At 39.2% G+C, this 16,371-nt stretch overlaps 1 protein-coding gene across 5 annotated transcripts in view; it reads left to right on the forward strand.

Moving 5' to 3' along the window:
• Positions 1-356: 356 nt before the first annotated feature.
• Positions 357-16,371, forward strand: part of LOC120462884 (uncharacterized) — a 59,099-nt gene continuing 43,084 nt past the window's right edge. For 2 of the 5 annotated variants that reach the window (XM_089124397.1, XM_089124401.1), the window contains exons 1-8: positions 357-517; positions 1,398-1,547; positions 1,986-2,138; positions 3,889-4,044; positions 4,578-4,730; positions 5,403-5,555; positions 6,606-6,773; positions 9,662-9,832. In XM_089124397.1, coding sequence (XP_088980523.1) covers positions 430-517; positions 1,398-1,547; positions 1,986-2,138; positions 3,889-4,044; positions 4,578-4,730; positions 5,403-5,555; positions 6,606-6,773; positions 9,662-9,832 — 1,192 coding nt within the window. In that variant the 5' untranslated portion in view covers positions 357-429. Of the gene's footprint in view, positions 518-1,397; positions 1,548-1,985; positions 2,139-3,888; positions 4,045-4,577; positions 4,731-5,402; positions 5,556-6,605; positions 6,774-9,661; positions 9,833-14,872; positions 15,023-15,754; positions 15,905-16,007; positions 16,158-16,371 lie in introns of all 5 variants that reach the window. The other 3 variants (XM_089124400.1, XM_089124398.1, XM_089124399.1) reach the window with 3 other exon arrangements.

Below are 16,371 nucleotides of genomic sequence, written 5' to 3' on the forward strand. Positions count from 1 at the left end.
CTGGTATTGTTTAAAGCCCTAGAAGCTGTACTGAAACTCTCATTTGGACCGCTTGGTGCTTAGTCCATTTTATGGAGAAAAATCCTGGAATGTTTTCATCAAAACCGTAATTTCTTTTAGACTGAAGAAAGTAAGAGACAAGGACATCTTGAATGACACTTGGGTGAGTAAATTATCAGCAAAAGTTTTTTTTTTTTTTTTTTTAAGTGAAGTACTCCTTTAATCCAGGCAGGAATTACAGGTGTGGAAAACCAGTCGATGAACGTCATGCGCGTGCACGCGAGGGGGAGTCAGATTCTGGCAGGGAGACCAAATTGACAACACCTCAAACTCACGCCATTGGTTGAGCGCTAACTCAAAATCGTTTTCGTCCTTATATAAGCGTGATTTTCCAGCAGAGTTCATTCATTGTGATCGCAGGTGGAGAGGATGGCAGCTCGAGTGTACTGCACTGTGTTATTGTGTCTGGCTGGATGCTGGAGTTCAACAGAAGCTGCTCCAGGACTAAACTTCACAGGTGAGATTCATGGTCTTTAACTTAATTACACAGCACGAAGAAATGCAACAAGTGCCTTACAAAAATGACATCTCTGCATATTACAATTCTCAAACGAGTAGGCCTAGGCTACAGACGTCCAGTTAAAGATGAATATTGTTGGCAAATATCAGTTTAAATAAAAATGCCTATAAAAAATATAAATATTTAACCTATTTTTATATTCTTAAGTTGTGTTTTATCTATTACTTTTTCTCTACATTTTCCATTGTAACAGGTAGATATTTTTTTACACTAAAACGAGAATATTAATGTTAATAAATTGGTTTAAAAAACATTACAACTACAAGATACTTTGCCACCAATCAGACTTTGATCAATCCTGACTTGATTAAATAAATAAATAAAGTTTTTCATTTAGTTTTAGTTTAGGGTTTGTTTTTGTAGATTAAAATGCTTAAAATGAATTTGAGAGATGCAATTGGTTACAGCTCTTTTGTCATACTTTTTTTTTTTATCTGACATTGATTGACACAGTTTAGGAATAATTCGATTTCCAAACTACTTTGATTTGAAGCAGATAAATATAAATATGTGAATAAGCTTGAGACACAAACTGCAAAACCACTCGCTGTCCAGCCACCCTCTCTCATGCTCATACCATGGACAAGAACATGATCAATCACAGATTTCATCAGATATTACTGTTCTTTGTCTTCGCTGAACACCTTGACCTTTGTACTTTCGGGATTCTTCCCACCGGGGCCTCGCTTTCGATTTCAAAATGGCGACTGCGTGAAATTGGCGCATTTCGAAAGTCTTTATAGCCTAAAACATTTAAAGAACCAAAATCCATGATGAATAAAACATTTGGCTAATCTGTCATGTGTCTGTATAACAGTAAACCCAGGAGTGTGTCCAAGCAGAACGACTGAACCAGAAAAGTGTGCCCTGATGCGTTTCGAGCCGTGTACCGATGACAGTGACTGTGTCAGCTATCAGAAATGCTGCAGCAATGGATGTGGACTTCAGTGTATGGCTCCAGTTACAGGTAAAATTTTTTATTACATTATTTAGTGCTGTCAATTGATAAATCAAATGAACTAATTAATTGCACATTTCTATAATTAATCATTCTTTAAAAAGTCCTTTGTATATTTTTATTTGTTTGATATTTGTTTGAAGATTGTAAGGTGTGCAGTTATTTTGAGGGAAACACACAGCTAAAGTGGTTTCAAGCAGGACTGACCACATTACATGTTTACATCCCTTCACCAAATGATTTCAGTTATTTCAAAGGTCCTCCTTACAGCCAAGAACAGCAAAAGCACCAAAACCCACGACGAATAAAACCTGAAATTTTAAAGTAGAAAGACTGAAATAGTTCTTTCAAGTAAAATATATTCCAATAACATAAGGATACAACTTTTCTACAGTGAAAAAATCATTCAGCATTCAGTGATATATTCTCTGTCATGTGTCTGTATAGCAGCAAAGCCAGGAGTGTGTCCAAAGACAAACAGTGAAATAATGTGTGTCAGGAAGGATGACGAGTTGTGTGCCGGTGACGGCGAGTGTCCCGACAATGAGAAATGCTGCGGCACTGCATGCGGTGGAACTCGGTGTACGGCTCCAGTTACAGGTATTATATTATAATCTATTGGATTGGATTATAATGTATAGTGCTGTCAATAGATTAAAAAACCTAATTGATCACACATTTTTCTGTAATTAATTGCAATTATCAACTGTAAATTTGTCCCTCAAATTTGATTGGTTGATTGGAAAGTTGATCCAGGACCAACTAAGATGTTGATCCAGGAACATGTGGTACTTGATGAAATCACGTTCACCGAGGGAGGGCGGCGCCCTATTGGCCAGCCGCCCCTGCATTAAAGGGTTAGTTCACCCAAAAATTAAAATTAAGTCATTAATTACTCACCCCCATGCTGTACCAACCCCGCAAGACCTAACTTTCATTTTTGGGTGAACTAACCCTTTAAAGGCACGTGGAGTATAATTGAAATCGATCAAATTTAACATTTGTTAGGCTTTATAAATATAAAAACCTTTAAAGGAGTAGTTCACTTTTGCTGATAATTTACTCACCCCCATGTCATCCAAGCTGTCAATGTCTTTCTTTCTTCAGTCGAAAAGAAATTAAGGTTTTTGATGGAAACATTCCAGTATTTTCTCCATATAATGGACTTCAGTGGGAGCCGACTTAAAAGTCCCTGTAAAGGCAATTCTACAAAAAAAGTTCTAAAGACATTATAAATGTTGCATGTATTGCTAAAACATATTACAAAGACTGTGAACTGTGAAGTACTGAAATGTGGAGTTAGACCGTTAAACAGTTTTTCACCATTGCAATTTTACGGATTGTTTGGGCGGGGCTAAAACAGGGCTCGATGACACACTGGAGCCCATGAGCTCCTGGACACGCCCCTATTTGATGATGCACAGAGTCTCATCTCTCCCTAACACACAATAACACTCCCCGAGCACATTCGCATTCACCGCTTAATTGCGAGTGACTGTCAGTACAACTACAGCTGAGCCTACAGTTTTCTACCTAGCCATGCCTTCGACACAGAAATGCACAGGCTACCTGGTTGCGATCATATCTTCATTTAAATTCCATAAAAACGATCACATCAAGAAGAGGTTTTTAGAGAACCAACCTTGATGACGAGCTGAGGATCCCCGCCAACACCCGCCTCTGCAGTGATCATTTTACACGGGATAGATTTATAAACTTTCCTCCGAGACACCTGGGATTCACTGCATAATCCACTGTTACTGGTGAACGGGGCCGAAACAGCCATCTCCCGCCTCAGCGTTCATCCTCCCGTCGCGAAAGCAGTTTCACCTAATATCACCATCGACAGCTTTCCCGCGAGTGGGCGTGGTTTCAGCGCAGCCAGCAGACACGCCCCCAGCGTTTGAGAACAGGGATAACTGCTCATTTTTTCAAGATTTTGATAGCTTATATTATGTACTTTCCGGCTTTTTTTTTTATCATTCAAATTTGGCTGGGTGGCTAATAACACATTTTTCTATGGTGTGACAAACTCAGAACACATACTTAATTTTGACTTTACAGGGACTTTAAAGTAGAAAGACTGAAATAGTTCCCTTTCACTCGAGAACGTCAGAAGTAGTCAATGTGGACTGAATGGAGCTCTCTGGTGGGATTTCCTCCCTTCAGTCGACGTCGAATACGTCCACCGTTTCCTCCTTTAGGGAAAAGTAGTGGGTTGTATACGCAACCAGGACGTTGTTTCTAGTAAAACGTATTCCAATAACATGGTACAACTTCCAAAATTACTTTTTTGCTACAGTGAAAAATTCATTCAGTGTTATGGCTTCTCTGTCATGTGTCTGTATAGCAGTAAAGCCAGGAGTGTGTCCAAAGACAAAGGCTGAATTAGTAAGGTGTAGCGCGAAGGATGACGAGTTGTGTGCCGGTGACAGCGAGTGTCCCAAAAATCAGAAATGCTGCGGCACTGCATGCGGTGGAACTCAGTGTACGGCTCCAGTTACAGGTATTATGATATGTTTAGGGCTGCTGTCACTTTAAGCACTGCCCTGCGTTCACTTTTGCGTCTTATTGTACCTAAACCTTTTAAAAGCATTTGCATAAATGAGAGCGTGAATGGATGCTACGTTAATTGTTTAATATTTTTAACGATTAAAGTGAAAATATAAATTGCGTACTTTAACATGTTTATTTTGACATTTAGAATTTAATTTGTTAATTAAGAAATTAATTTGTTTTAATTTAACGAATAAAACATGAAATTTTATGACGAATAAAACATGAAATTTTAAAGTAGAACGACTGAAATAGTTTCCTTTCAGTCGAGAATGTTCGAAGTAGTCGACGTGGACTGAATGGGGTTCCCTGGTGTGATCTCGCCATTCAGTCGACGTCGACTACGTCCTCCGTATCCTTCTGGGAACAGTAGTGGGTCACATGCGCAACCAGGATGTTGTTTCAAGGAAAACGTGTTCTAATAACATATTTTGAAAAATGCATCTAGTAATATGGCTTCTTTGTCATGTGTCTGTTTAACAGTAAAGCCAGGAGTGTGTCCAAAGACAAATGGTGAATTAATAAGGTGTATCAGGAAGGATGACGAGTTGTGTGCCGATGACAGCGAGTGTCCCAAAACTCAGAAATGCTGCGGCACTGCATGCGGTGGAACTCGGTGTACGGCTCCAGTTATAGGTATTATATTATATTATATTGTATTCTATTCTATTATAATATACTGTATTGTGCTGTCAATCGATAAAAAGAAAAAAAACGATTTATCACAATTTTTCTGTGATTAATTGCACCTAACATTCAAGTACTTATATATTTTTATATTGTAATTTCACTGATTAATTTTACTTGCAGTAATCACCATTTTAATGTAGAAACAACATAGACGATAGCCAATTTTGGAAGTTTTAATGGCATCTTTATTAAAAAAGGCCACTAATTTTAGCCATAATTGTAGTCATTCAGCATTACAGTATCATTGAAATCTCTCAAATTTAAAGGGCAAGTCTTGACCACATTATGTTCATGTCCACATCACTTCACCAAATGATTAAAAAATAAAACGAATAAAACATGACATTTTAAAGTAGAAAGACTGAAATGGTTCCCTTTCAGTCGAGAACGTCAGAAGTAGTCGACGTGGACTGAATGGGGTTCCCTGGTGTGATCTCGCCATTCAGTCGACGTCGACTACGTCCTCACTTTCCTCCTTCTGGGAACAGTAGTGGGTTGCATACGCAACCAGGACGTTGTTTCTAGTAAAACATATTCCAATAACATATTTTTTTTCTAGTGAAAAATTGTCATGTGTCTGTATAATAACAGAAAAACTGTCATGTGTCTGTATAACAGTAAAGCCAGGAGTGTGTCCAAAGACAAATGCTGAATCAGTATTGTGTAAAAGGAAGGATGACGAGTTGTGTGCCGATGACAGCGAGTGTCCCAAAAATCAGAAATGCTGCGGCACTGCATGCAATGGAACTCGGTGTACGGCTCCAGTTACAGGTATAATGATATGTTTAGGGCTGTCAAGCGATTAATCGCATCTAAAATAAAAGTTTGTGTTTACATAATATGTGTGTGTGCTGTGTATAATTATTTTCTATACAAATACACACATGCATGTATACATTTAAGAAATATTTGCATGTATATACTGCGTGTGTGTGAACACTGTCTCATCCCAAGACGTCATATAACTGACGTCTTGGGACGTCTTTTGACCATACGTCAATATCCGCCTTTTTAGGGCCCCCTTAAACGTCGGTAGATGGCGATCCCGGGCCGTCATACAACTGACGCTTTACCTTTAACGTCAGTTAGGTGACGGGTTAGGTTTAGGTCTGGGGTAGAGTTAGGATCCCATAACCTCATCTACCGACGTTTAAGGGGGCCCTAAAAAGGCGAATATTGACGTATGGTCAAAAGACGATGAGACTGGGTTGTGTCTGTATATATATAATACACACACAGTATATACATGCAAATACTCTATTGTATTATAATATATAGTGCTGTCAATAGATAAACTAATTAATCGCACTTTTTCTGTCATTGATCATTCTTTAGAAAGTTTTTATATATATATTTTTTATATTGTACTAATTTCACATTTAATGTCCAAAGGAATCTAGTCACAACATAGACAGAAGCAAATATTGGAAACATTTGTATAATGGCAGTTTTTTTTATAAAAAGCCATTAAATGCACATAGAGTATAATTTAAATCGATCAAATGTAACATTTATTAGGCTTTATATTTGGCCTTTATGTTTATGGGAGGTCCTTATATCTTTCAGCCATAGTTGGACATAAACTGTCTGTCAGTTATTTTTTTTGGTCATCTCCGCTCTAGTACAGCTTATAGCTTAGTACGAGTACAGCTTAATATCTTCCTCCTCAGTCCAAGCCCTCAGATTTAATGATGTGTGTGTGTGTGATGCAAAGATGGATTATCTATGGACACTATGGGCCCAGCTAAAAGGCCCATAGTGACTTGTGCACAATTTATCTTGATGTAGTTGTAATATACAGTGTTACTTTTCTCCATCTAGATGTCTGTAGACTGCCTATGGAATCTGGTATGTGTTTAGCATACATACCCGTGTGGGGCTTCAATTCTTCTGCAAGAAAGTGTGTGTCCTTCATATATGGAGGCTGCCAGGGAAATGGCAACAGGTTCGACAGCCAGAAAGAGTGTGAGGAGTCATGCGTGAGAAGCGGTAAGACACGCACATTACACTTGGGATAATACACAGGGACGGATTATGACTTGCAAAGGCTCTGGGGCCAATTATCTTCAAATTCAGGAGATTTTAGTTTATACATTTACATTTACATATACACAGGGTGTGATTTGTGAAAAAAAAACAAGAGGGGAGGGGATGTTTTGAGAAATAATTTCATAAAAATAAATCATGAGAACATGAACTTCATCACTGCATTTGCAGGAAATAAATTCTTATTAACTCATGAAAGGGATAGTTCACTTTGAAATTAATTTTTGATATGTTTTAGCTTACCTCAAGGGCATTCAAGATGTAGGTGTCTTTGTTTACACAGTATTTTCAATTTTGACATTTTTCAGTCAAGCCGTTGTTGTCTTATCAGTCATACACCGGAGGCAAAGGGGGTCCACCAAAGAGCATGCACGGAGAAGTCAAAATCAAACATGATTTAATGACTCGTAAATGTAAGTACACATTGATGGCCTAAGACACGAAACGAGCGGTTTTTGTGAGAAAATGAACCGTATTTATATCGTTTTTACCTCGTGTAATCCAAGTGATCTGCATCAGTTGATCAATGTCCAACTGAATCAGTTCAATGTTACGCCGGAAGTGATCGCTTGCGTGTGACGTCACTCAATATTTACACGGAGATTTCGGAAGTTTGACCTTTTACTAAACATATTTAGATATACGGGAAACCGCAATGAAGACTATTTCGGTATATCTAAATATGTTTAGTAAAAGGTAAAACTTCCGAAATCTCTGTATAAACAAAGAGTGACGTCACACGCAAGCGATCACTCCCAGCGCAGACTGAAGCGCCCGTGCCGTCAGATCATTTTGTCATGGCTATGATTACAAGAGGTAAAACGATATAAATACTGTTCGTTTTCTCACACAAACCGCTCGTTTCGTGTCTTAGGCCATCAATGCGTACTTGCATGTACGAGTCATTAAATCATGTTTAATCTGGACCTCTCTGTGCATGCTCTTTGAGGTGAACCGATTGAGGACCCCCTTCACCTCCAGTGTATGACTGACAGACAACAACGGTTTGACCAAAAAAATTCAAAATTGAAAATGCTGTGGAAACAAAGACACCTACATCTTGGATCCCCTTGAGCTAAGCTAAAACATACCAAAAATTAATTTCAAAGTCAACTATCCCTTGAAGTATCCTAACACAATATTTTGACTCTAATAGCTTCCCACACATATATGAACTGTGATCATGCACAACAAAAAACGTTTGATTGCAAAGTTAAACCATAATAGAAACGGTTTTACTGCTAAAGTGATAATATTAACGTTACATCGCGATGCTGAGCTACAGTGAAATGATTAAGAAGACCGATGCATTATCCATGTTAGTTAATTCCAAGGGGGTAATCCATCGACCGTCGGGAAGTTGAAGCCTCACGGGAGCTGCCATCTTGTAGCAGAACTTCACTTGCGTTAGCATTTCCATTGACTGCCATTCATTTTAGCATCACTTTGACAGCGAATAACTTTACATCTGAGGCGTTTGAAGACCCCATTTGTCCTTTATTTATTTCTAAAGAAACACAACTATATATAAAATGCTCCATTACCTTGTAGCTTATGTTATGGCCCCGTAGAAGCAGTTTTAGTGAAAGTAGGCTAACGATTGCGTCATACCCATGCGACTCTCTGTCGCACAGTAGAGAGATTACCGTATGGACAGGAGAGGCAGGTCCCGCGCAATCGGGGAAACGGGAAAACAAGAAAACGTGGAGGCAAAATGACAAAATAATTAATCAGAATACCTAGCAGAATTGTCTCCTTCTCCTAGCTCATGGACGGCTCCTACTCACACTGTCCGCCTCTGCATGTTTTGGAAGGGAATGATTCAGATTTCTCATGCCACAGCACTAGAAGACAGACGGGTTGCTCTCGTCACATTACGTAGTCAAGCTCTGTTTGAGTCTGCGCGTCAGGGACGGAAGTGCTAAAAAAAGCGCCAAAAACGGGCTTCAATCGTCTCAATGGAGCTCCAATGAGATCACTCCGTCCACTTCTTTTACGGCCTATGGTTAATTCGCCTCATTCGTGCCGCAGAACCTTTAGACGTGTGTAAACGCGTCTTTTACATTGAATTAACATTAAAATCTCTCATGCCAGATGTTCAAGAGTGAGTGACTAATCAAAAAACCTTTGCTTTATCTCAGTTGAATGAAACACCGTGTGTTTAACTTCGGCCATTCTCAGTGACTGGGACACCAGCTCTGCTTGTCATCATAGAAACAGAAAATCAGATTGTGATGTTTATTCTGAATAGCTGCTGCCTTCCTTTCTACAAACAGCTCCACAGCCCAGCGCGGACCTGCAACCGTCTCACAAGTGTTGATGGGCCATTGTCCGTGAGTTGTAACCACGCAGATAGTGCCGTGGGCGGGACATTGAGCAAGTCTGCAGACTCGTGCAGAGCGGCAGCTATATGAGAGTCAGCCAAAGTAGCGCATTTAAAAATAAAATTGATTTTAATCAAACCGCGGATCCATGATAAGTTTTCTGATCGGAGTGTGAGTCACCGTGGTATAAGCCCAAAGGTCAATGCCCTTCGAGGTGTCCATTGTTGAGGTATTAATGGACTTCGGTGGAGGCAACGGTCGTTCATTAAGACCTCCGCTGTGCATCGGATGGTTCAAACCTCGCCGTCATCCATTTAGTACATGGCAATGGACACCTCATTGGGCATTAATCCTTACTCGAAAAACTGCACCAATGTGTGTTTGTGACTGGTAATTTTTGTGCGTGTGATCCAAAGATGGATTACGGCCCAGCTAAAAGGCCCATAGTGACTAGCGCACAATTTATCTTGATGTAGTTGTAATATACAGTGTATTTTCTCCATCTAGCTGCCTGTAGCCTGCCTATGGAAGTTGGTCCTTGTAAAGCATACATGCCCATGTGGGGCTTCGATTCTGCTGCGGGAAAGTGTGTGTCCTTCGTATATGGAGGTTGTGGGGGAAATAACAACAGGTTCAACAGCCAAGAAGAGTGTGAGGAGTCATGCGGAGTGAGAAACGGTAAGACACACACATTACACTTGGGATAATACACAGGGACTGATTATGACTTGCAAAGGCTCTGGGGCCAATTATCTTCAGAGAACTCCTATGTCTACAATGTTGGTAAAGACAGGGCTGCCAACTCTCATACATGTTTTTTCATTGTGTGAAAGAAGAGCGAAGCAAAGAGGACACTGACAAGGCAGGTTACTTTTTGTTATGAAAGTCTCAGCTTTCAAATTCTGTCAATTTTATTGCTGAAATTCTAACAAATGCCATTTTGGCGCTCTTTAATGTGAAGTGAAAGATCACCGTAGCACCAAAGTGGCATGTGAACTGATCTAAAGTTCTTCTTTAGTAGATAATAAATAAACACAAATGAACTATATTGAAAGAAACCGTACAGCTTGATGAAGGTCTCATGTAATCACTTAATCCGTGTTTCAACCAGTGTTGCCAGATCTCATGAGACAAATAAGCAATCAGGCCTGTGAAAACAAGCCCAAAACAAGTGACTTTTTTTTTTTCTTCTATGGATTCCCCCTAAGTTCTGGGAAGAGAAAAATAAATACATCCGTGGGGACTGATTTTAGTCTGTGGGTACAGATTTTCAATTTTACATCCACGTGGACAGATTGGTAACCTGAAGATACAATTTTTAAATAACTATAACCCTGAAACGGGAGAAATCGTTGATAATCTTGGTGTGCAGCAATAAAGTGGTTCCTACTATGATAAACAAATTAGTGATTTAGAAAAGATTTAAACGGGTGAGGATTAGGCTTGGTCTATACTATACAGGGGTTCTCAACTCACTGCTCACTGCTCTGCATATTGTGTATGTCTCCCTTATTTAACACACCTGATTCAGATCCTCAGCTCGAGATCTGAATCAGGTGTGTTAAATAAGGGAGACATACACAATATTCAGAGCAGTGGGTCGTGAGGACTGGAGTTGAGAACCACTGCTCTGCATATTGTGTATAGCCGTTTCTCAATACCAAGTACGCAGACTTCGGACTTGCGTCCTTGGTAGTTCAGACATGCCAAGTTCGACTCGGGAGAACGAACTCCCGAGGATGCGAGGACGCAAGTCCGGTTCTTCTGCAAATGGAACAGAGCGTACTTGATCGCGTCACTCAGCACGCTCTGGCTACTCCGGTTATAATAAAACGAAATTTGCTACAACTCTGCATCTTTTCGTCAACAATAAAATGAAATATGTTATAAAACACCACTCTGACTCTGAAAAAAACCCACAACATATTAGCCTAATGGCCATGTGGTTTAGGCAACGTGATTCTCTTCACTGCATATATTTATAACAAAATGATCATGATCTTTTTGTTTCCATTTTAAAAATATGAAACATTGATAAATCTCAATAAAAAAAAAATTAAAAAAAAATCAAACAGATACAGGGTTATGTCATTTTATTTTATTGTTCATATAGTGAAGATAATATAAAAAAAATGTTAAAGTTAAATAGCCATAAAGTTATGAAATCTCAAACTATTTTTTTTTTTTTTTTTTTGCCATGGAACAAACTATAGTTTAATGAGACCAAAGATAGACTTACACAAGACGAATTATTATACGTCAAGCTTTATCCCTTAGACTAGAGAGATCAGAGCCAGCGGCAAACGTCAGAAGCACTAGCCGAGGATAAGCTGTTCCAGTCGGGGTTGATCTCGCTGAGTGTCCGCTGAAGGCTTGGATGTCAGAACTCCGAAAACGTCAGATGCATTTTTCAGATAGGTGCTATCTTTATAAATAAACTACAGATTTGAGATTTAAACAACCACATTCTCGCCTGAAACACTCTTTAAAATTACATTTCATGACTCAATAACAGTAGTATTTTGAGATTTCGCGGATATTCTCCTCTCCAATTGACGCTTGCTGGTTGGTGCGCGGTGCATTCTGGGTTACCTGGCTATCTCAAGTCCACACAAGTCATCTCTCGATGCATCCTCGGTAAACGGGGCGGATCAAGAACACATCCGGGGATTTGAAGTGGACTTGGCTAGATGTGATCTTTGAATTGGAACAGTAATTGGGCAGTGACTGACGTTTCATAAGTCCACAAGAACACAAGTACAGACAAGAATGCATATTGAGGAACGGCTTATGTCTCCCTTATTTAACACGCCTGATTCAGATCTGAATCAGGTGTGTTGCATAAGGGAGACACACACAATTGAGAATGAGGAGTTGACGTCGTTTTACAGTGCCCCTCCCCTTTCCGCCATGTTGGTAGGATTCCCACGACAAAACGGTATTGATTACGTGTGTTTTATGCCTGGAAGTAACTGCTGCGTTAAAAACCCTGGTAACCGATAGCGTCACCTACCATCATGGCCGACCGGCTCAGACCCCGCCCAAATAGGCACGTGACTCCTCATTCTCAATATGCAGAGCAGTGGGTCGTGAGGACTGGAGTTGAGAACCCCTGGTCTATACGCCTTATTCACGGCAGCGCCATCTTTGATTTTTAATGAGAATGAAAGCGAGGCTGTGAGGGATAGTCATGCATCTATTCAGTGGGCTGTCCTGTTATTTTAATGTGTTTTCGGATTGTTCCACTCATGAAACACTGGAAAAATATCTTTCCAAGAAATGTCAGTTGACCAAAAACTCAAATTAAGTAATCTAGGAGCTTTCTTCCGCTTTTTACAGTGGATGCCATTGGAAACAAGGCAAGTCTATCCCTCACAGCCTCACTTTCATACCTCTCATGGCGCTGCTCTGAATAAGGTCTATACATTTTTCTTAAGACGGATAACACTTTAGCCTCATATGAAAAATACCACCACTGTTATCTTTCAAGTTGCTTCAGGTACCAAGGTGCAAATTAAACATATTTAACAGCGAAACAATTTGTCTGAACTGAACCCTTGAAATATCTCAAAATTAAATATCATTTAACATTCAACATGTTTTAGTTCTACATCCAGACGTTCTTGGTGGCCCACATTCAAACATGAACATAATAAAAACCATATAAATAATAAAAACAAACTTAACAAAGACTTGTGAAATGAGAATGGAACCTTCCTCTTGTTAGTTGAGGAGAGTGTGGTGACCCAAAAAGGGCCAATCAAAGTCAAAGTGGCACCACATGACGGGTACAGACTAGGCAGTTTCACTCTCTGTAGAACTTATAGCCTTGTACTGATGTCTAGAAGCCAGAGCTTGAGCTGCCGAATAGTGATGTAGTACTCCAGTATGATCTCAAGAGCGATTTCTGCTTTCTCGGACCTGTTCCTTCAAAGACTCTGACTCTGCATAGGCGGTCTCGTCTCATTACTAAAAACTGCTCTAAACAATTCCCAATCTAGCTTAGTCTTAAGGCCTAACTATTGATTATTAACTGGGGTGATATTAAATCATGAATATCAAAACTGATATGTCGGGACAAAATCTCAACTCAGACTTGCTTCCTCAAAGACTTGGTCTTGACTCGGACTCGACTTTATTAGAAAACCAACGGACTCGGTCTCGACTCCAACTCGACCCTTCAAAGACTCGGACTTGGCATAGGCGGTCTCGTCCCCATCACTACTGTAGAAAGAAAAGGAAAGATTTTAAATGAGGGATAAGGTAAGATTATACTTCAGCTAGAAGATGGATACCTAGGATTCCCTAAACCCCATTTAACATTACAGTACTTTGAGGATTATCATTCATCAAAAACAGCTTTTCTCCCAAGCATATCCTGGCTCTAATAAAAAAGATACAGTTACAGTGCTTGCCTTAATTAAAATCCATCTTCACTGTCTTCATCTGCATCTGTCTCCCTTCTCTCTGATGCTGCACTGGCAGTTTACATGCCACTATTGAAGCACTTGAACATCTCTTGGTTTGGGGCAAAGTCCCCAAATTATGCCTTGTCCTCTCAGTCCATATTTTATGTGGAGTATAATGCTGCTGAGTTTCGTGTCCCATTCTGTTCCTCAGTTTGGACTTGGCCAGGCTCATCTGTGAGAATCACTCATCCGTCTGCCTTGACTCGTTCTCTTTGGAGACCGTGAACCCAATGTCTCATTGAGGAGAACGGTGCTGCCTTTTTTGTTATTTTTTTTTTTTATTAATTTTTTTTCTGTGCTAGCGTGCTGTACGAGGTCCGAATGGTGTACATGTATTTCACATTTACAAACTCTGCATAGTGCTTCTGAGTCGTCCCCCACGACAGGTTGAATCCATTCTTTTACTCTTTTCTCGTTCTCCCAGTCTTTGTTACATTTCTTCACATATTTTGCCCACTTTGTCCCGGCCATTTGTTCCTCCAAAAACTCTCCTACAGTCCAGTCACCATCGGGTGCGACTTGTGCGTCTTTTCATCTAAACGTCACTCATTGACTTTTCCTAATCAAAAAAAAAAAATTTGGCTTGTACTCATTAACATGTGAGTGGGGAAAAAAAATATAACAACTTTGTTTTAAATTCACTTAAATTTCACATCTCCACAAACTCATTGTAGTTTCACATTTACAGTACATCCCCTTCAATATTTCAGAGCTATTTTCCCCTCCGTCATGTATAACAGTAAAGCCAGGAGTTCATCCAATCACAAACGATAGAACAATAATGTGTTTAGTGAAGGGCGAAGAGTTGTGTCCCGTTGACAGTTGAGTGTCCCAAAAATCAGAAATGCTGCAGCACTAGGTGTAATGGACTTGACTGAATAGATCCAGTTACAAGTATTATATAATGTTACATTATTTTATATTATATTAGTTTTAAGGGGGAATGCAATAGAATTTTGTCCCTTCTTCCAGACCTGCTATTTTATTTATTTATTTTTACGTTTAATACATTTATGTTTATTAGTTAACGTTTTAATTTAAATACATTGTCGTTTAAATATTTCTTGTGTACACTAATTACAATTTACTCTAGAATTCACAGATTTATTTTACCGCAATATTAATATTTAACATGTTTGTGTATGTAAGAAAACAATCACAAAAAAGTAAAAAAATAAACTAAAGTCAAACGACCCAGTGAAAAACGCATTCAGTGATATGGCTTCTCTGTCATGTGTCTGTATAACAGTGAACCCAGGAGTGTGTCCAAGAAGAAAATATAAACTAGCAATGTGTGCCCGGGTAACTTTCATGCCGTGTGTCGATGACCGTGACTGTGCCAAAAATGAGAAATGCTGCAGCAATGGATGTGGACTTCAGTGTATGGCTGCAGTTACAGGTATATTTATGTTTTTAGTTTTATTAGGTTTATTAGTCTTTAAAACATATCATTTAAGTGAACTTAAAACAGTCTTCACAAAAATAAAAATTAGCCCAGGACGTACTCACCCTGAAGACATCCTAGGTGTCTATTCTTTCATATGAATACAATTGGAGTTATATTAAATGTTCTGGCTCTTCCAAGCTTTATTATAGCAGTGAATGGCTGTTTCTGTTCTGCATTCCATCAAAGTGCATCTATCCATCATAAAAGTAATCCACATGACTCCGGGCGGTTGATGAAGGCCTATCCCTTTAAGAATGAATATAACTGAAGGAAATGTATATATTTGATCAACAAATTAAGCCAACTTGTATGATTTATATTCTTAAGATACAGATATCGGACTCTTTCGAGAAAGTTGTATTGGTGCTAATACTAGCCCTGATGTATTGAAGGGCAGGTAAAAATGACTTGGATGCACCGATACCACTTTCTCCAGAACGAGTCAGATTTTCACTGGATTTGTAATTTTTAAATGTATTGGGTAGAGAAACCAAAATAACAAATCATACGAGTTGGCTTAATTTGTTGATCAAATATATATTTCCTTAAGTCATTTTCATGCTTCAAGGGATGGGTCTTTATCAATAACCCGGAGCCATGTGGATTACTTTTGATGGATGTGGATAGATGGGGATATTTTATTTATTTTTATTTATTTATTTTTTTTTTCAATGTGTTTCGTAGCAAAGCCAGGAGTGTGTCCAGCTAAAAAATATAAACCAGCAATGTGTGCCCGGATACGTTTTGTGCCGTGTGCCGATGACAGTGACTGTACCAAAAAACAGAAATGCTGCAACAATGGATGTGGACTTCAGTGTATGGATCCAGTTAAAGGTATAATATTATTATGCTAAGTAGAGTTTTAAGGGGGGCTATGCAAGAGAACTTTGAGCCCCTTACAGTTTTTTTTCTTCTCTGTCATGTGTCTGTATTACAGTGAAGCCAGGAGTGTGTCCAGTCAGAAAACCTAAACCGTGGATCTGTCCCCTGATGAATTTCATGTCGTGTGCCGATGACCGTGACTGTGTCAACAATGAGAAATGTTGCAGCAATGGATGTGGACTTGACTGTATGGCTCCAGTTACAGGTATTATATTATATTATATTAGCACAGCTGTGATTCGGCTAAAGGCCCGAGGCTGTTGTACGCTGTACGTTATAGTACATCCTCAGACCTCGGCCATCAGACTAAAAGTCTTCAGCTATTGAACAAAACTGCATCTTGCTTCAGGTCACAGGAAAAAAGTCAGGTTATTATATGATAACAGGTTATTATATAAAACATGTCCCACTAAGATTAT

Source organism: Pimephales promelas, chromosome 20 (assembly GCF_988280905.1).
Source record: "Pimephales promelas chromosome 20, fPimPro1.hap1.1, whole genome shotgun sequence".
In the NCBI taxonomy this organism is placed as follows: domain Eukaryota; kingdom Metazoa; phylum Chordata; class Actinopteri; order Cypriniformes; family Leuciscidae; genus Pimephales; species Pimephales promelas.